This window comes from Spea bombifrons, chromosome 1 (assembly GCF_027358695.1).
Source record: "Spea bombifrons isolate aSpeBom1 chromosome 1, aSpeBom1.2.pri, whole genome shotgun sequence".
NCBI classification, from domain to species: Eukaryota; Metazoa; Chordata; class Amphibia; order Anura; family Pelobatidae; genus Spea; species Spea bombifrons.
In genome coordinates this window covers 156,740,493-156,761,750 of record NC_071087.1, presented here as the reverse complement: position 1 = coordinate 156,761,750, position 21,258 = coordinate 156,740,493, and the positions used below count along the sequence as shown (strand labels likewise).

At 38.9% G+C, this 21,258-nt stretch overlaps 1 protein-coding gene across 4 annotated transcripts in view; it reads right to left on the bottom strand.

Annotated features, from left to right (window-relative positions):
* Positions 1 to 20,397, bottom strand: part of TCF4 (transcription factor 4) — a 180,102-nt gene extending 159,705 nt beyond the window's left edge. Inside the window, exons 1-2 of one of the 4 annotated variants that reach the window (XM_053448199.1) lie at positions 20,118 to 20,397; positions 18,565 to 18,637 (exon numbers count right to left, since the gene is read on the bottom strand). In XM_053448199.1, coding sequence (XP_053304174.1) covers positions 18,565 to 18,637; positions 20,118 to 20,189 — 145 coding nt within the window. In that variant the 5' untranslated portion in view covers positions 20,190 to 20,397. The remainder of the gene's footprint in view (positions 1 to 18,564; positions 18,638 to 20,117) is intronic. The other 3 variants (XM_053448202.1, XM_053448200.1, XM_053448203.1) reach the window with 3 other exon arrangements.
* Between the last annotated feature and the right edge of the window lie 861 nt (positions 20,398 to 21,258).

Genomic DNA, 21,258 nt, shown 5'->3' with positions numbered 1-21,258 from the left:
GGAAGGGAGATTGTGAGCCGGGCGTCTCGTCCAACATCATTGCCGGACCTCACAGACGCTCTACTGGATGAATGGGCAGAAATACCCACAGAAACTCCCCAAAAGCATGTGGAAAGCCTTCCCAGAAGAGTGGAAGCCGTTATAGTGAGGACCAACTTCATATTAATGTCTATGAATGGGATGCTTGGCTGTCAGTTAGAATGAACTAGTGTGTGATGTGCCCTGATATTCAAACAGGAATCTTGAAGAGGATAGAATTAATCTAAATATCTAATCATCTGAAATTGATACGGTTATTATAACATTTAATATTGAAATCACTTATAATAAGCACAGAAAGTGCTGAAAATGAAAGCAGTAATTTTGAGGGTTTTAATTTTTACATCATTCCTTTGTACTTAATGTTTCAGAACACACGGAACCTCGCAGCTCCACTGCTGTAACTGGAAGAGCTCTCCGGGACGTCCCGGTACAGCATGTACACATCGCACAGCACCGTACAATGAGCCATGCCAGGGCTGTACAATACAGTCCTTAAGGGTCGAAAGAAGGGCCAGGAGTTCTGTGTATCCTCACATGCACCCTTAGTAACAAACCACACATTTACGTACTTTGTAATCACTCCAACACACTTGTTTATGGATAGCAAAACAAAAAAAAAAAAAAAAAAAACAAAAAAAAAAAAAAAATCGGCAACTTACCTCCGGCTGAAAGCCGGCAGAGGAGCCCTCGTGCAAGCCAGCAGAGGAAGCTGGCTGATGGGAAGTATAGCCGCAAGCAGTAGATGTGAATGGTTGTGAGCAAGAGTGTAAAATAGTGCAAACGTGTAAGGTACTCTCATGAATCCCTCCTTAATTGCAAAAATCTCCATAAAAATGGGACACTCTGCCTAAAACACACATTAATACGAGGCTCTTTGATGAATGTTTAGCTGAGATAAGGGTTTTCAAACTGTAATATCCTAAAATTGTGGCCTGTGTGTGGGCCTCCTGCACTGGAGCTGTGCAGCCTTGAGATATACAGACAAGCACTGGTCGTTGCAACGTAAAGAATAACAGATCAAAGCAAAAAGGACAAAAATAATTATATATATATATATATATAATATACACACGCACTCATACATATATATACATATTATACACATATTCACACAACATACACATATATATATAATATAAGTAAAAAATAAGTAAAAGAGGAAAAAAGATCCGGCTGAACGGTTCCGTGCACTTTCAGTATTCATGCAGTATATGTCTAGAGTTTAACTCTTGAAATGACTCTTCTAGTCTAGAATGTGATCTTAAGGAAGAACGGTTTCATGGAGTAGGCGGCGAACATTTTTAGACCAAAGCTACCAAAAAAACCCTTTCTACCCAAACAGGACACACGCCGTAAATTCATTGTTCACGTCAAATCGCTTAAATTTGCCCGATATCCAGAAACTGGAAAAATAAGTACCGCAATCTAAAAAGTAATAATACTAATAATATTAATAATAATAATAAGACCTATCATTCCATTTTTATGATGCGCTTCCAAGAGAACCAACCTCCCTGTATCAAATCAAAAGCAATATCCAGCGTACACGCTGAACCTGTACATTTTAGGCATTATATCATGAAACATTTTATGGACGGTCACCCCCTATTCTATCGGTGACCCTGTATGACTTACGTGCCGTGAACCACGAGCTCCATTCTGTGCTGAGGGAGGACAGTTGGCCCCCCTCCCTCCCAAAAGAAACTTGGCAAAAATGTTAACCAATTGCCTCTAATACCGGTTCTCGTGGAATCCTTAGCTTGTCATTATGAAGACGTACACTTAATTGTGTCACCTGTATTCAAGCAGCGATACCAAACCTAATATACTGGAGGCAAATGCACTTTATATAAGATCACAGCAGTGAATCGGAAGTTGGAGTCAGCGCCAGACTCAGTGACCCTGCGAATCTGCCCCTCCACCCCGAGATCGAGACAAAAACCCAGAGACTCCGGGTCATACAGCTCAGGTATGCTGATAACTGACCGCCTATCTGCCGACATCTGAAAACAAGAACCTGGTGCAAATGGATGGACGGAGCGAGTGGGCCAGGAGTGGAGTGGGACTAGACCCTTACCAGACACGTTATATTACATCTGTGTGTAGCATGCAACCTTTCAAATACTATATAATGGGCTCAAAAGAGAGAAATGAATGCACAACCCAAACCTCCTCGATTAGAGGAAGAGGGGAGTGCAAAACCTGCTCTATACATCAACGAAAATCCTGGCTTCCAAAAGGAACTATAGTGGAATAATAAACACACATAAAAATCCAAGGAGAACGGAAAAGAACCTTTTACACGGACAAAAATAATAGTAAAATAAACCAAAAATGAATATTGAATAAAATGGTTTACTTTTAGACCGAAGCGCTAAACTCCGCAGGACCCCCTGTGCAGGGCGATGGAGACATGCTAAATAACAGGGGCTCGGAAAAGAAATAATACTATGTTCTGAGGCAAGAGCTCCAATACATCTTTCAGATCCTGAATTAGGTTTTAATCGTACAGCTTAGTAAACGCGCCCTTGATTGAGAAACAAATTCAAGAAAAATAGTGAAGGTATATATAATATATATATAAATACATTTAAAAAGACCGTAATTGTTAGGACCAGGAATGTAATAATTCTCTCCGATCCCCGACTCGTCACTCACTTTCAAGTCTTCTCTTTATAATGAGGAGGGGGAAGAAAAATACAGTATCAGCTCCTATAATTAACTTCAATATTTGAAATCAACATCAATTTGTAATAAATACGTTAACTGCCAAGGTGACGCCGGCTTCATCAGCGTACTAATAATGTCACTTACCAAGAAACACGGGGCTAATAATTGTTGGCGATGACATTTGTGAAACTGAAATAGGTACGTTCTGTTGCGTGAATAAATATATATATAAGGTTGTGAAGAGGTGCAAAAAGGGCACATTTATGTATTTAATGAAAAACTGAATAAGAAAAAAAACAATAAGCAATTTAGCTCATAGAAATCAGTATCTGAACCGGGGATCATAGGGATAGTTTGAATTATTCTCTTTTATTTATATCGTTCCAACAATTACGCAGGGCTTAGAGTTTATATATTCCAAGAGTCTGACAAAACAAGAATTGACTGAGATGGACTGATATACTAGACAAAGAAAGCCTTCCTCACAAGCTAGTAGAGGGAGGATTATGGGAGTTATAGTCCAACAACATTCTGGAAGCGCATCGATGGCATGGGAATCCTCCTCCTTGGTCAGTCATCCTGATGATCCCATAACTCCCTACTATGAAGACCAAGCAATGGGTTTTAAAAAAAATTTTTACAAAATAATCAAAAATAAAGCCAAAAAACACAAAATGTACCATTCACACAATGTTGTCTCTTCTTACATAAAAGAGATTAATTTATTAAAAACTTGGATAGAACACCACTGCACCTCCGTGAAAGTCTGTAGTCATGCGATAGAATGTTTTAGGAGCCGTGGAATCTTCGCATAGTCTAAATAACCTCCAAGAAACTCTACACGTTCTAAAATATTTCCTCAAACCTGAAAATACTAGAAAATAAAGCATTTTCTGTTTTTAACGTTAACATTGTTTTCAACTAAAGACCAACCTCATCAGAAGCGGTTTTACACGCACCACAAATAAATTCACGTTACTGGTAACAATAACTAGAAGAAGACTTCTGCTTGACCAAAGACTCCTCCTTTCTGAATTTCAATAGACCGTATTCGTGAAGACCCTCCAGTTGCGTTTTCTGAGGGTATACGTAGCTTTAACGGGCCTCGCCAAGGTGAATGGAAGACTGCCGCTCCATTCAATGACTTCCGTGTCGTCACAAACAGCTGCAGAGCCCCCAAGACTTCACACGCAGCCATTCAATTGAAGCTCATTTCATCCATTGTTCCTGATGATATGATCTGGAGGAACACTTACAATATCTCATACAAAGTTTAAATGTTATTTGATGAGAGCCATTAGATATTTACATTTGAAACGAGCGAAAACCAGTAAGGGAAGAAAATCATTATTCAGCCACAGAATGCTATGTGCTCGGAATGTTTGTGAAACGGTCTTCTCCAGAATGCTAGAAGCGAGTCGACGTGACGTGACAACCACTTTTCTGGGCAAGTCAAGTTCAACAGCATCTGATGACCAAGTACAACGGTGACCAACTGGCAAGGACTATTCCAGATGACTGCTTAATTAAAAAGTGAAGAACTTTGGGGTTCTCCACTCAAACCATAGCCTCACAGATATGTCATTAACAGCAAGCTTCTGTATTCTGCCCTTTGACCCATACCCTATCCAGCTACAGATACTACCGCAAGCTTCTGTATTCTGCCCTTTGACCAATACCCTACCAAGGTACAGATATCTTCTCCCGATGCTTTTGTGTTCTAATTTAGAAAGGAACCTGTTGGGTGGCATGGCATCAAAAGCCTTTGCAAAATCAAGGTAGACCACATCCACTGTGTCAACATGGTCCACGACAAGACCTACAGCAAATCAAGCAGATAAACGCTTATATTGATCTGGATTCGCATAAAACCGAAACTAAAAAGCAAAACAATGATAAGGAGTAATGAGCTGGCGGCAGATAGATGGAACTGCCTCCCAGCAGAAGTGGTAGAGGATAATACAGTAAGAGGATTTAAACATGCAAGGGATAGGCATATGGCTCCTGAATCTAAGATATATATATAGGGAATCTAGCAATACAAAACTTTTTCAAACATAGTTATTTCAAGGTAAGAAAAACGACGGAGATATTTTCTGGTTGACCCCCGCCACCAAAGTTCTATCGCAGCAGAGAAAGATACATTTTGCAACTCCATAATTATAAAAATAATATAATTTGCAAAGTTCCTTGCAATTCCAACCACCGGTTCTATTCATATCATTGAGACCAATAAAATTCACTTGAAATGCATCAGATTAAGTTTTTTTTCCTTAAAAAAAACTGAAACAAATATTCAAATGTATAACGAGGTTACGAGATAATCTAAAAATGACACATTTTGGTATAAAGATACATATTCGATGTGCTTTTTTTCCCCATCTTAAAAAGGAAAAAAAAGTTGCATTCACTTTTTTGTCCTAACATTTAAAATTCTAAGAAAACGTCCCTGTAATTTAACAAATGCACGTTATAATTTTCCTTTCTTCATTTTTAGCCGTCTCTCTATTTGTCTCGTGAAAAGGATCTTCATTCATATGATTACATAGCTGCGCTTGGGGAGGAAAAAAAAAAAAAAGAAAAAAAAAAAGGGGGGGGGTTTTGAAATTGCTGAGAAGTGTTACGTTCTGTCAGTGATAATTTCGCTGTAATGAGTTACTTAGGAAGAGATTTGTAATTTAAAAAAAAGAACGTCTATTACATAACCATCTTGTCATTAATACGTCTTCATGGATACCGCTAAACTTTTCTACGACTCTGTAGAACAGCCAAGAACACGTAAAGATCCTTCCTTAGATCTAAATTAAGATTAATAAGCGATTCTGGGACGTATGCCAAAAATATTAACAATAAGACATATTTAAGCGCCTCGGAATGGCGTGTATTACCGTCATTACGGAGCCATATAGAAAGCCTACAATGGATGAGGGAACGTTTAATGAACAGGTCTACTAAGGAGTTATACGGTGACGGCGCTGGGTAATACGCAATAGTCACGACAATGGGGTGGGAAGCAGGCCGTGCCGGAGCGGGCAGAGCCATGCACCACCCGACAGCCACCATCACCAGGACATCAAATGGAGCTCCAGAGGACGGGCAACCAGCTGTGATAGACGGAGAGTCCAAGAAAACCCTGAAACCGGTGGAACTAATCAATATAAAATATTGTATGTTCTCAAAAGGACTATATATAATACATTTGATAAAGTTAAAGTTAGGTCAAATTTGTCTCCAAGCTATTCAGTTGGAGGAACCGATATCTCCGACCTTCTCGTACCGCCAGGTCCAAACTTGTCCTAAATTCTATCATACGATCTGTATTAAAACCTGCCTTTCCAAATCATTAAGGTAAGTAAACCTGTTACATTTAAAATATTGCTTGAAATATCGCGCTTTGACGCGCCAAACGGAAAAAGCCAACCAGCCAACAACCCCAACTCCTTATGTTGCGTCAGGGAAGTTTTAGAACCGCCTGGTGACTTCCATCACAAGGATGAAGAACTACGAAGAAAGAAGGTTGTAAACCAACGATAACAAAAAGAAACCAAGAACTCTGCAAATTCCATTCAAAAACATATAAGGCATAAACATTGGGGATTCCGTGACACTGTATGGCCATATATTGCTTCTCTCGCCACTACGTCAAGGTAGCCCAAGTTTAGGGAGTGCTATCTTAATTTCATGGCTCTATTGCTTACCAAGAAACTGAATCAGTGGTTCTCGAGTGGTATTTGTTGGGTATCCGCTGAATTCTTCGGTTGTTTTGTGTATTTATTGGTCATTATTACTCTAGCAGCCACCCCGGAATCTGAATGTTTATGTGCTCCCCTATTATTGTAGATCTTTTGTAAACTAAAGTAACTAAGGACCACTACTTAGAATTCTCATTGCCTCAATTACAGAATGTGAAGGGCCTATGGAACTTAATAAAGAAGAAAAAACACACAACCTGAAGGGTTTGTTCAATTCCAGAGCTGGTAGACCAGATTTATGGTTTGATTAATTTAGGAAAATTAGTAACCGGCGCTACCCAGGTCTACATTAAATGGGAAGAGGTCCTTCACGGCTTAAAAGCAAATATTGTGGGGCTGGAACCTATTAAATACAAATGGCCATGGGGCTTGAGATAAGCCTACAGACTCATCATATCTGACCAGGAGAACGTGGGGTTATACCCGATTCAAGACACCATTTGATCGGCACGCGGGGTGGTATGTTGGGCCACTCACCCCTCTCCACCCCCACCACTTAATGGCAGGTAGCTACACACCTTGGCGCAGTCAGACCCATCTCATGCCTCCTGTTTGCCCCGCTGTGTCTGCTATACGGAAAGGCAGAACGGAGCCTACAGGGAAAGCTCTTAGGGACGTATCGACTGAATTGATTTTCTAGACGCAAACCAAGAGAGTTCTGAAAATATTTTGGGACACAACCACAAACTAAAATATCCAACCAGGAGAACGCGTCAAATGATGTCATACGCAAGGCTTTGTGATGTCAGACTTGTGATTTTCTTCAAAACGTCTTGTAACAAACGTGGTACTCTCTGGAATAATTCTATACATTAACCACTGGGAATACTTTCTATACCGGGAGAGAAAAAGATCCATAGTTCTTTAAAATCACCCCCCCGTAACGTCTTACTGTTGCTTACTGTAAATGTAGATCTGACTCTAACAGCCAACCTAATGAAGGGGAAGAAAATACAGAAAACTCAATGTGCTTTTAGTTAATTTTTAGTGAGTTACATCAAAAACGCCTGTTATTAACAGCATTAGGGAGCAATTACTGCCTAATGGCTGTCTAAATCCATTATCGGTGTACATTTAACCTTTAAATATTCAAAGATAATATTTAATTTGAACAAATTAATGGACTGCCAGCGAGACCAAATCTCTCTAGGAGCGTTCTGTTTTTTTTCCCAGCGTTTGGGAATAGATCGTCTCCCTTCTAGGAGGCGATTGTGTTCGCTTGCACTATAGATGTGCGGTTTGCACACACGCTGATAAAACATCTGCTAAAACAAAAAAAAAGAAAAGAAACCAACGCGAGACTCCGTAATAACCAGCCAGACACTTTCTGATGTGGTGTTCAAGCAATCAGCGGTCAGCAGAAGATCACCACTATTAGTGGTCAGCGGCGCTTGCTGGAGCCACTCTTCCTGGGGTCCTACTAGGGTCGCCGGAGATATACTTCGCCCAGCAATATGGTCTTTTAGACTATTGAGACCATGGTTTTGAATTAGGCGTTTTTTTTTTTTTTCCTTGAACTAGATCGCCTTTTTTTTTCCCAATTTTGAGTTCCGCGGAAAGCTCATAATTTTTCTTTTGGGGCTCTTGAGTTTGCCCAATAGCACCAACGCACGGTTAGGCTTAGAAACGACTTATTATCTTTTATTGATAGAGCAGCGACAATTTCCGCAGCACTTCATATAATACATATATTCAAGGGGTCTGACAAGACGAGAATTGACAGATTAAGACAAACCGATACATTAGGTGGAGAGAGCCCGGCTCGCAAGCTTACAATCTTGAGGACTTCTATAAAATGTCTATAAGCACCACCACCTTTAACATAAAATGTAACATGGAGCTTTACAATCATGCTACATTTTAACATAATACATGAGAGGCGACCCCTTATCTACCCCGTGTCTGCAGAGTATAAGAAACATCTGTTTACCCCCCAAAAAACTGTCAAATTTCAAGTTTCAGGAGTGTGTGGTCAGAAGCATGGCTAGGAGCAGGGCTTTAATGAGCCTGTGTGTTTCTTGGAGACCTACTGATAGCTATTTATTAAGAAAAGAAAATGTACACAATTTAAATTTATAAACCCATTTCCTGCGTTTTTTTTTGTTTTTTTTTTTTTTTTTAGGGCTCTAGAACGCCGATACCCTCAAACTTTGCGAGCTCCTACAGAAGAGGATCATCAGAGGGAGCAAAAGAGGGGCACAGCGATTTGGGTCTGAAAGAGGAAAAATTAAAATTAAGGTTTTTAGATGTTTGAAGGGACATACACGGTAACACATGCTTCAAGCTGCCAATCAGTGAGAACGAGAAGAAAAGAGAAGCTGCAGCTTCTCCTTTAGGTAAACTGTCCCTTTAAACTGAACCAAACTGTCTCTTAATCAGAAAAGACGGTACTTTTCCTTTTACAAACTACCGACAGTAACTGGGATTTTAAAACGCAAGTGCTTTACAGGAAGTTTTATTGATGTTACCACGAGCTTTGATGTGTGACATCACCAAAAAGAAGAAAAAAAGTCTTCACGTGTCATCTGGATTGGATAATAAAACATAATGTAAAATCATGAAAAATGTGTCATAATTTCATCCAGCTTTCCCGATTGCTTCGCCGTTGTCTTATATGAGACGCTGATTACAGCCTGAAGCGCCAGTTCCCGTTGAGTTAGTCTCCTGCAGATGTATGGATACAAAAGCCGATGTCGTAAAACAATAAATAAAATTACAAAAAAAAAAAAATATGGCTATAAGGTGTTTGTCGGAGTTTCAATTTCCGCAGCTGACATATAACTTAAGGGATTGTAAACATTCACCGGCGGCGCGCGCTGAAATGCAACACATCGCTGTAAGGATAACATTTAAATCATGGCCAATGTTTCTTAAAAGAAATTACAAAATTAAAAAAATACAAGCAAACATAAAAAGTAGTAAAATGGATTTTAATACGTAAATTTGACAATATTCTGATGTGTAAAATAAATAATTTTTTTTTTTTGGGGGGGGGGTACTTCCACACATTATTCTGAAGGTATCTGTTCCATTAGCATAAAACATTTATTGCACTCTATAAACTTTAGCTAATCTGTCATTTTATTGTTCCATTTAAAAAAAAAAATTAAAAATATTTGCTTTGCGGTTGCTTTTGGATCGCATGACAATTAAGTGTTCCCAGAAAAATAAAAAAAATGTACCGGTGTTTACATTTTAAAACCAGCAATATACCGTATTTACTCGATTATAAGACGGCCCCCAAAAATTTTAATATTAATTTAGAAAAAAAAAGAAAAAGCCTGAATATAAGACGACCCTATAAGAAAAAAGTTTTATTAGCAAATATTAATTCACATGTAAACTATTTTTTCCATATTTAACAAAAACTACGATTAAGAAAAATTTTGTTTTTATTTCCCTTTATTTGCCAACCTGCCCCCCAGTTATGCACATCAGCCCCACAGCTTGCTACTCTGCCCCCTGATGTGCCTTATACCCCCTATATGCCACTCTGCCCCCCGATATGCTCTATACCCCCTGATATGCCACTCTGCCTCCCTGATATGCCTTATACCCCCTATATGCCATGCTGCCTCCCTGATATGCTCTATACCCCCTTATATGCCACTCCCCCCCATATACCACTCTGCCCCCCCTGATATGCCTTATACCCCCTATATGCCACTCTGCCTCCCTGATATGCCCCAGCATGCATTCTGGAGAAAGATGAAGAATGCAGACCATTGGTCAGCGACTAATCAGCAGCTTCTCTTGGTTAAAGGCAGGGACCGGCGAGCGGAACTAGAAGTTTACTGTAGATGTCAAACACAACAAAATAAATAACACTAAGTGCATGCTGGAGGCGGATTTGATTAGTTTGCCAACATGCATAAACAACCGCATGACCTCTCCTAAGATGTGTAAGTTTTGCGGTAATGTGCTTAGACCCCTGGACCCCTAACGGTTACCGCGCATGAAAGGAGTGCCTTCCATGTGAATGGTATTTATCTTTCCTTCTTCCAGATCAAATAGTATTTTAGAATCAATGCCGTCTTTCAGTCTAGTGAACCTAAAAAAACACAAACATGGATTCTAAGCCCTTATTTTGGAATCTGCCTTTGCTGGAGTTCACCGAATTCTTTCAGACTGAATCAAGATCTGTGTAATGAAAAAAAATAATAAAAAAATAAAAAGTTTATTGTTACTTTACAGTGGGCTAGCAAGAAGCCATCGGTGGAGACTGGGCTTTCCTACGCCACTCAAGCTGACGTTGAGCACAGGGTTACAAAGTTTAAAAAGTACTCGAGAGTCAAATAACGTGAAATTCTATTACGGAAAATCTAATTCTATTTGGGAGAGATTTGTACACCGCGATAGAGTAAGATCGGAAAGGCCAGTGATCGTGAAGCTGGGATTGCTGCTTCCACGTTTTCCCAAACCGTGATACACTTCATAGATAAAAACTAAATTGTTGTAAATTTAGATTTTTTTCCCCCCAGTTTAAACATTTTTTAATTCAGGATAAAACAAATCTTCCTATAGGAGATCATTGAAAGAAAAGAAAAAAAAAAGGTCCCTCTTTGGAAACTACGGTCTTTTTGGACGTTAAATCTCTCTGATCCCCCCTCTTCTATGCACTCAGACAGTTTGCTGGGTATGAGGGCATCGCAGGGTCCCACAACCTCAAAAATATGTCTAAACGATATTGCATAAATTAAATATCATTATTTTTGCATGAGCCTTACTCAAAATTACCTAAATAAAAAAGAAAAAAAAAAAAAAAAATCATACAAAAGTCTGGAAGTCACCAAACCTTCTCTGTGCTGCAGCAGCTTCTCTCTAAAGAGAGAGATATAGATTATATATATATAATATATATATTATAATACATATATATTTTTTGTTTTTAAAGCAATGCATATTACAGTACGTTGAATCGCTTTGCTTGTTTAGAGAGCCCCTTTAATCCGTGGTTCAAGAATGTTTCTACAATAAATGTCAATTTAGATTTCTAGTATAAACAAAGTTGTGATAAGATAACGGATAATGGATTTCAAGCTGCCGCATTAACCGTTTATTATTCCGGGGCCAGCTACGTACGTTTTGCCTTCGAGAGCAGGGCTGAGCTGGCCCTGAACATGGCATAGTTAATACAGTAGGTTGAAGACCTTCATTATTTAGCATTTACATACTGTAGGGGGGGTCATAGAATTTAACTGCAGAACGGCCATTGTAACGCATCAATTATCAATCCTCTATAACTTTTGCTTTAATCTTTGCTTTTACCGGAACTCCATTTATTGAAACCAACTACAGCATGTAGCATTTTTTTCCGAGTAATGGCCTTTTAGATATTTAGTTGAGAAGTTGACTTTTAGTCGAGATTATTATGTATTTTATATAGCGCCATCACATTCCGTAGCGCTGTACAGTGGGTAGACGGGACATAATAAGTAATATTATATAACAGAAACAGCAGGTGAGGAGATCTGTGGCGTGTTAATATAACTAGCATTAACCAATCAGTGTCCTCTCCGGAGGCTGCCTGAACCAATCAACAGCAAGCAGCGACTACAGGGAGAGAGAACTCAACATCATGCAGGTGATACATATATCATATGTACTTAATCTACAAACACAATGATTCTTTATCGATTTATATAGCGCCACCGTATTCCGCACCGGTGTACAAGGGGTAAAGAGTTTACAATCTATATGTTTATTTAGCGTATAGAATTGTAAAAACATTTTTTTATGAAAGTGACATTATTTTTAATGGTTGGGGGGGGAATAGGCGAGCCAGTAAGCTGCATTTTGTACAAAGCGCATGTATGGTAACAGTATTATTACAGGATCAGTCGTTAATGCTTATCCGGCTCCATGCGCAGGTTTCCCAAAAACATACTGCTATCTCCTTAATTCATTCACATTCGCGATTTCTAAAGCGCATTTCCAATGTAATCACGAGGGAAACACTATTTAAGCAGCCGGCGCAAAGCGAACGTTACGACCGATCAACGGAATTACACAGCAAAACATTTGATTAAACATTTAGAATTTTTTATTATCTTTTCCTGAAAATCAGACAGCGGCACGATGTGTTAATTTATTGCATATGTGTGTGTGGGGGGGGGGTTATGAAATATATATTTTACTTTTAAATTAAGCAATTTCTCATTTTTGGTGAAATTTTACATGGAACCAATAATAATATAAGGGCTCCGGTAAACAGGGAAACGTACCAACAATGAATGGCTTGTTTTAGCAGCATTAGTCCTGAAACGATGATGGAGATATATATATATATATATATATATATATATATATAAATATAAATATATATATATATAAAATGGATGCATTTTTTCCAGTCAACATGAAGTTACTATATACAACGATGTCATTATTTTGCACCTGTGTTGGGCTACAAGAATAGCTGATAAATTCATAAATATGTTAATCCTGTTATATATCAAAGCCTATTACAAAAAAAGTCATTTTTCTACTGCTGCTTCAGCTAATCTTTTTCCACTGGCGTTGGATCCATTACCAAAAAATAAATCTTTACAAATATCCAATTTACCGTAGTAAAAAAATACATTTCACAGCTTAAAACATGTATATTTCACCTGGTTATTAGAGATGCGCGGAGGGTACGCCGGTCACCCCCCCCCGTTACCTCCTGGTTGGCGTGTACGTTTTAACGCAGGTCGGAGGAGGTCAGGTGCATGCTGGCAAATATTACATTATCGATTTTGCCAGCATGCAGTTTCGTTAATACAAAATATCCTTAAGGTTTGAAGATCTCAGAGGAAGACGTACAATTAAACGATCTCTCTGGGTTTGCCCTATGAAGTAGTACCTAGACTCAGACAGCAGAAAAAAAAAACCCAAATCATAGCGCCATCCAAGTTTTCTGGTGTAATAATAAAACCTAAGACAGATCTGCTAATGTTTATAATAGAGATTGCAATTTTTGCAAGTGGAACGTCGCCTTTAAGGAACTCGGGGGACCATCAGACTTTTGACACCTGTGTATTCTAAAGCTCGATGACCAGCAGGTCCTACGCCACACACAGTAGATCCCTCTGACCACCAACTAAATACGGTTTAATTTAATACGAAGCATCGAGAACAGGCCGCTAGCTCGTACTCTCCGATATTCTTTAACGTTGTAATGTAACCAATTCTGCATGTACTTATTAAATATTTAATGTATATCTGGGAATACGTTCCCCGGCTCCTAAACACTCACTATTCCAGGTGAGATGTAATTAGATGTAAAAGCGTTCTATCCTCTCGTTTTATGAATCATGAAGGGACGACACAGATCTTACAGAAGCTAAAAGCTTATTGGGGTTTGTCCTTTGAAAACGCGGTGACATCATATCAACGTTTCCCACCCCGCGCACCAGAACGACCTTGTTTTAACCTCCCAGGAAAATCAGAACCTCAAAGCAAATTAATATTCGAATACAACGAACCAATCGGGTTAAGCAAGTCTCTCCAGGTCAGCTCTCCGATTCTATGACACGCGACGGCGTTCAAATAAAGTAAATTGCCGGACTGTGACGTCATCTGAGACGTTCCCAGTGAGGCTATCAAATTATAATTTCAAGCCAAGATACCGTAGAGAACCCTTTCAAGATATTTTTCTGTATGCCCGTCTCTGGTAGGAGCGTTAGAGAGGAGGTTTGGAGAAGTTTGTATAATTTATCCACGTTTCTACCCTTTCATTGGCTTCTTTGTTGAGAGTCACACAATTCCTACGCAGAGGGGAAAGAAATCTGCTCATTTCAGGCGGTGTATTTAGCCAAAATATCCACATGAACCTAGAACATCGAGAAGCTGCAGCAGAAAGCGGCCCTGAAGGGTTTCTAGAGCATTTAACACCTGATAATAATAAAAAAAATAAAACAAAACAAAAAAAAAAAAAAAACAGTGTAAAATTTCATTCACAAAAGTTGCATTTCTGACCAAATCCAAGATTCTGTTTTTCTTTTGGATGCGTTTCCATTTTTGCAGCTGTGCTTGTTATTTCTCGCGCATATCCGTGTTTTCATAAAAAAAGAAAATGAGATGCTTCCCCTGCCTGGGATGCACTTTTTCCCCCCCATTGTGCTTTTTTTTTATTTTTTTTATGACATCTGCTTGTTAAGGACCGCATAACACTTTAAGTGTCGGAGAGGTGCGATGGGTTTTCGCTCGCCCCATCTGGAAGGCATTGCGTTAAATGCCAAAAAGGTGTGTGTAATTCTTCCACAGATACCACATGGAGAATGATAACGCAGAAACCATGGCAATCGCCAAACAATAAGCATACAAAAACAACGACAACAACTCTTCCGCGCTCTCAAGAGCGGGTCTGTTCTGCTCAATTACAACTTGGCCTCCTGGGTGCTAGATGGGGTTGGCGGGTGTCTTAAGTTTGAACCGGACCATCAAGTTCTTTTGGGTGCTTTTTCCAGAAATAAATAACGGCAAGTATGTATTTTTTTAGGATAATCATTTGTTTCTGTGTTATTGCAGATCGTTCCTCGGTTGAACCTTAACATCTTCCAGCAGTAACCTCTACAGAACCCTCGACGTTTGATGTTGAAGAGGTTACGGGGCACTCTGGTTAAAAGCCACCAAAAGACATTTTATCAGGCCAAGTTCTCGGGTTGATAATTCCTTGATATGCCTTTTGTGATTATATTTATCAAATAAATAAAAAAACACTAGAATACTATAGACGGGTATATGCACAACCCTACACCCCAAGTAACAAAGCAGCCTTCAACACACACACTAATAATCGGCATCCTTAGATACGAACAAAAAGACAACATAGAGCACAATAGAGCAAATTGACACGAACGGCACAAAATAAAACTCCTAAAAACGCAAATTGTTTGAAAATTCTAAATTTTGTTTTCTATAAAATATAAATAAAAACTAGCCAATGTGGCCAATACCAAAACCACAGCATCTAGTAGCACACACAGACACAATTAATAATATATAAATCACAAATTGGTGCAGTATTGGGTACAAAAAAATAATTAAAAAAAGCTATTGTTCTCAAATAATAGTATGTTTGAGTTCATTTTGGGGGAAATGGTGGAAGAAGACTAAATGCTAGGACACTTTCCTGATGAACTAGAAATAAAAGGACAATTTAAAAATGGATCACCGTGTTCTAATTTGGATTTAAACTTTGCTAAAGGATCAAGCGGTACAATTTTACATCAATCAAAACAATTCCAAATGGTACCAACTCCCGTTACATTATACACACATTATATATATTATATAGAGTTCTGTGTATTATCATTAATGCTTTACTAATAGATTGTAAGCTCACAAGAGCAGAGCCCTCTTCGCCTCGTGTACCACCTTAAGGTGCGATAAATCTATCGTCAATCTTAAATTGTCCTTTATATATATTTTCTCCGCCCCCTATCCTAACAGCTCTATGGAATCTGTTGGCGCTATAAAGGTAAATGTAACGTAATGTACTAAAAATGAGTATCGCTATAGCTGGTATGGCTTTCCTGTCACCAACTCGAAGAGCTGCAAAGAGAAACTTCAACGTGAAAGCAGCACGCAGACAATGAGCAGGAAACAGATGTGGCTGCAGCGAGCTTAACGGATCATTCCATAAAACATGTTTTTCTATTATTTTCTTTTATGATACATGCCTCTAGAAAGCCCAGCTGGATACAAGCTTACACACACACATATATGCATGCATACATTAGGTACATGGGAGTCAGAACATAAGAAAGATTGGGGAATCATTTTTGCCGTTTTATTCTATTTTTTATTTTTATTTTTTTTTCTATTAAATTAAAAAACTAGCAATTGTAATTTCATAAAATAAGTTGGAAACACAAGTCAACGTCAGCCATCTTAATTCTACACAAATCTATACACACTTTTTTTTTCTTTTATTAAAAAAAAAATACAAAAAAATAATTAAAAATATATATTTTTTTCTTATTTAATTTTTTTGTATTTTTTTTATAAAAAAAAAAAATGAAAAAAAAAAGTGTTGTATGTGTTGTTTTGAAACACAAGGAGGAGGAAGGTGGTTTGGGGTAAAATAATCCTTTGCGTTGGATGAATTGTTTTAGTAGTCTCTGTTGAACACCTGCAAACATCAAACAGAAACTGCTGTTTCTTTACAGTGCTGGAAAAAAAAAAAAGTCCTTTCAAGTGAAGGGAAAAAAACCCTCCATGGGAATGTCAGGACTAAATCTCAAGTTACATTCCTCTCTCCTGCTGCCTTCTTCCCTCCTCGAGAAAGATGGCGAGAAAGGCATTGCCAGACACGTCTTAATGTAGTGTTCTACACACTTCCCAAATCGCCAAGTGCCAGCGACGAATGAAGAATAGACTCGCCAGAGAGCGTTAATTTGAAATATGACTGCGCACTGCGAAATCTGCACGGACGGGCTCCGCGCAAACCTTTTCCGGGAATTTCAGAACACAAATTATTCCTAGACCGGGGGAAAAAAAATTAAAAATATATATATATATATATACCCAAACGAGTAGCGGCTTCGAGGCACTACATAAAGCCGACATCTGCTCCGCTCACATTCTCACACACGTACGGATGAATAAGTAATAGAATCCAGGATTTCGACTCCTCCAATGCACCTGCCCAGCGAGGACGCTTCACGGAGAGATAGTTTCGTTTAATCGTTGCATTGATGAACAATAATTTCAAGATAAAACTGATTCTCCCCCCCCCCCCAATTACATATACATGTATGTTTACGTAATTACGCGTTAAGTGTGAATTTAATTAGAATTTGACTCCAAAGCAAATACTGCGTGGAAAAAAGAAAACATCCTAAACACCAAAAAAGGCAGTGTATATCCATTCAAGAACCTTGTAGGCCCTGTAATGTTCACGAGGGGTTAAACCCTATAAAAAAATAATCAATTTTTATACCATTCTTAAACTAGATGGGGGATAAAAAGCTGAAACGACTGCCATGTGTAAGTAGTGGATTCCTACATCACCACTGAACCCGCATAAGCCAAAAACCAAACTGGTACCTAAAATTAACCAGGGGGGCATAGGCTGGCATTAGATGGGCAAGCGATCCCCATTCATTAACATCAAAAGTCGATAAGGTGAATGAAGGCATCGTGTCTCTTCTATGGAAAACAATACTTAACTTTAGAACCGGAATCAGCGACCTAAAATCATTGCAATTAAGATTAAAAAAAGCCAATTTAAATAAGACACAATTGAACTCAAATCTGTTTATTTTTCCACTTCAATAAAATAAATAAATTTAAAAAAGAGACAATAACTGTTGGTACTTTTTGTAATAAGACAGGAAGTTATCCACTAGGCCAAATAAATGGCAAAATTCCAAAATTAATAAAAAAAATAAATAAAAAAAAAAATCGATTGAGGAAACAAACAAAATGTATACGATAAGTATAAGAGCAATAGTCCATGTATAACAAGCAGCTAATGTTAACCCTTTGAATATATAGCGTACGTTAAGTGCTAAAACGAACTGACTGATAAAACCAGCTGACTGCTGCTAGCAAGTTGTGAATGTCGTTCGTGGAAATTCAGAATTTAAAAACAAACAAAAAAAAAAAGAAATAGAAAAGGAGGAGGGGTTCATAACACAGATTTTTGGAAGCAAAAGACGTTTTAGACGCACAATTCCTTTGCCCAGCATTGGACGATAAGACAAAGTAGAAACACTGATCTAGGTACCTGGCATCGAACACTCATCTGCCGGTGCCAGGGATGACACTTCGAGTCATGATCACTGACATCTTGCACATGCGATTAAAAATAAAAAAAAAAAATAGAACGTTTTCAAAGATACAAAAGTTGTTCTCATTAAAAGGAAAATGGCATCGGTGCCAGAAATATTTATTTGGAACGGGCATCGCCTGAAACAAATTAATTACGTCTCGACATGGCAAACTTATTACAGCGGCTCGGAAATATCAAAGCATGGACTGAATGAAGAGAAAAGAAACAACTTGTACATAAAAACAAAAAAACAGCAGTTATAGGAATTTGACGATAATTAAGTAAAATCAAACAGCTTTCATATCAAAAATAGAATTTAATCAAATCGATATTACATACTTTGGGCGGTAAAATGTCCACTTGCAAGCGAAGTCGGTCCATTCTTCCCGCTGCTAACAGGAGGGGAGAACATCTAAAAATAAAAAATTTAAAAAAAAAATTAATTAAAGATTTGTAATTTCTGAAAAAAAAACAAATCTTAAAGTTTTATTCACATATATTCAACATATTAAAATGTTGTTTTTTAAAAAAAAATAAAAAACCCCTAGAAGCTGTACAGTAAGGGAGAAATATTAGTGGGAAAAAAAACTAATAGAAATTAAGAAAGTGATTACCTTGAAACGTAAAGTAAAATTTAAAAAAAAATCCACGCCAAACCTTTGCTATAAGGGCTGCTGCAACTTCCATACCATTAGTGACCGGAGCTAATTAATTAATAAAAATCATCCAAAAAAATCCACCTTGCATTAAACAGTCATATAATCCAGCAGTAAGTGCTAAAAAAAAAAAATCTACCCAAGAATTCTGCAAGCAATTTTTTTTTTTATTATTATTTAGATTCTAATTGGTTTGTCTTATTCGACGTGTCTGTTGGATACGCACCTTCCCTGAGTCAGAGCTGCAAAAAATAGAAAAAAAACCCCCAAAAAAACTAACACATGAAAAGTACAAAGAGGAGAGGGGCTACCATCTGCCCCGGGCTACGCTTCCTGCCCAAACTTCCGAAAGCCATCTCTAACAGAGGAAATTTGTTTCGCCCAGAGGTCCAGGATACTAATCCCCCCCCTCCCAATCATATACACACACGCACACATATATACACCGTATAGATCATCTACATGGGGGATACATACACATAGCATAGAACGCCACTTATATACTTCCTAAACAAGTGAACAGCTGGAATCCAAAGGCATTCGGAAGTAAACAAAGAGACCCAAAAAAAAAAAAAGTGCATGAAACACGGCAAGGGATCACCTGGGGAAAAGCATTTTACTTGTTAATTAGAAGCCATCGGCTCCGGTCCCCTACGCGGAAGGACAAGAGACTTTCTTCTCTACCACTGCCAAGGTACGGGAGATAACACAGAGCTGCAAGCGATGGGAAATATTCCAGGAAAAAAAATAAATAAATAGATGATGATGAAGAAGAAGACAACCTGTAAACACCATAAAAAGCTTGCCGCTTCAAGGTAAAATAATAAAAAATTACAAACAACAAAAAAAAATGAGCTATTAATGGCTATAATAAAGCAATAAAAATATATGAGTTTCCGAAAATTAAATATATATAGAATAATAATAAATAATGTTTTTGGGAAATGAAAGCAAAAAAATAAAAAAAAAATGATGCTTGGAAATAGAAAAAAAAATGTAATAAGAATGACATTTTTTGTAAATGGTAAAAAAAAAAAAAAAATGGTAAGCATATTTACCATGGAGTCCCAACTGCAACTAGTCATGTACTTGGTAGAGTTTGTATTATTTATTATTTTTAGCAGATTTTAGATATTTGTTATTTTATATATATAGATAGATATGGGGGGGGGTATGGCAGGTGGGGGGGGTGTTTTGGTTTATAGCTGTTGTGTAATTGCCACCGTGGGGTCTTACCGCACTGAAATCCAGTAAATCACTCAGCTCTTTGTCCGTCCCTAAGGCAGCCATTCGCTGTTGGTGATTCATTTTAGGAAAAGGATACAGAAACCTAGGAACATGGGGAGCAGTCACTAGGCCTGTGCATCAGGAAAAGTGGGGAGGGGGGGCTCAAAGGGTTAAACAAAAAATAAATAAATAAATAAATAGAAGCCCGGGGAGAGCCAGCCAGCCGATCGCAGCCAAAACAGCACTTATTCGGGGGTAACCCGAGTCCGACACCCGAGCAGCGCTGTTTTGGGCTGGAGCGGACTCGGCAGTGAGTGCACTCAGTCCCCTCCCCTCATGGGCTCGGGTGGGCGTGGTTACTTACCGCTTCGCAAGGAAAGTGGGTGCCGGCTCCTCCTCCTCAGCGCCCTCCTGCCGGCGTGATTGGCACAAGCAATAAGTGGGTGGGGGGGGGCAGCCAAAAAAAAACAAAAAACGGGGAAACAATCCCCCCCCTCTTTCCACCACCGCTGTCTCCGCTTCACTCCAAGCTCTCCACACTTACATAAAAAAAACACAAAACGAAAAGTTCTCTCTGGAAGCTTCTCGAGGAGATGCCCAGCGCAAGTTTTAAGAAGCAGGTGACTTTTGTGCCACCCTCCCCTAAAAGAAGAAGAATAATCAATCCGAGGAGCAGGTGACGGGGACTCCCGCGCTGCTGGCTGAGCGTGTGCCGTGTGCGGGCAGCAGCGAGTAGTGCGGAGGCAGGGGGTGGGAGTTGTTGTGGTGGTTGTGGTGGGAGTGGATGGGTGGGAGGTAAGCTCCCTCTTCTGCCTCCCTACCTCCTTCCCGCTCTGCCGGGGATACTGTTGAGCGCAGGCTGCGAGCGGCTCTGTATCCCTGGTCCCCCGGCTGGAGGTGCAAACCATCACCAAAAAGTTGCAGGGGAAACCTGATTAAACAATATGCAAATGAGACTCTTCGTCGTTGGAGAGGCAGAGCCCCGCCCCCCTCGTTTGTAGTTTGCTATTTGATAGGGAAGTTTTAAGGGAGCGTGGCAAATTGCCGCTTTTGTCCTGAGAAGAAATAGTTTGCGGATCTATTTAAATCAAACACATGGAGGATGTTTTGTTGTTTTTTTTTAGTGGAGGGAGAGGTGTTAACCCTGACA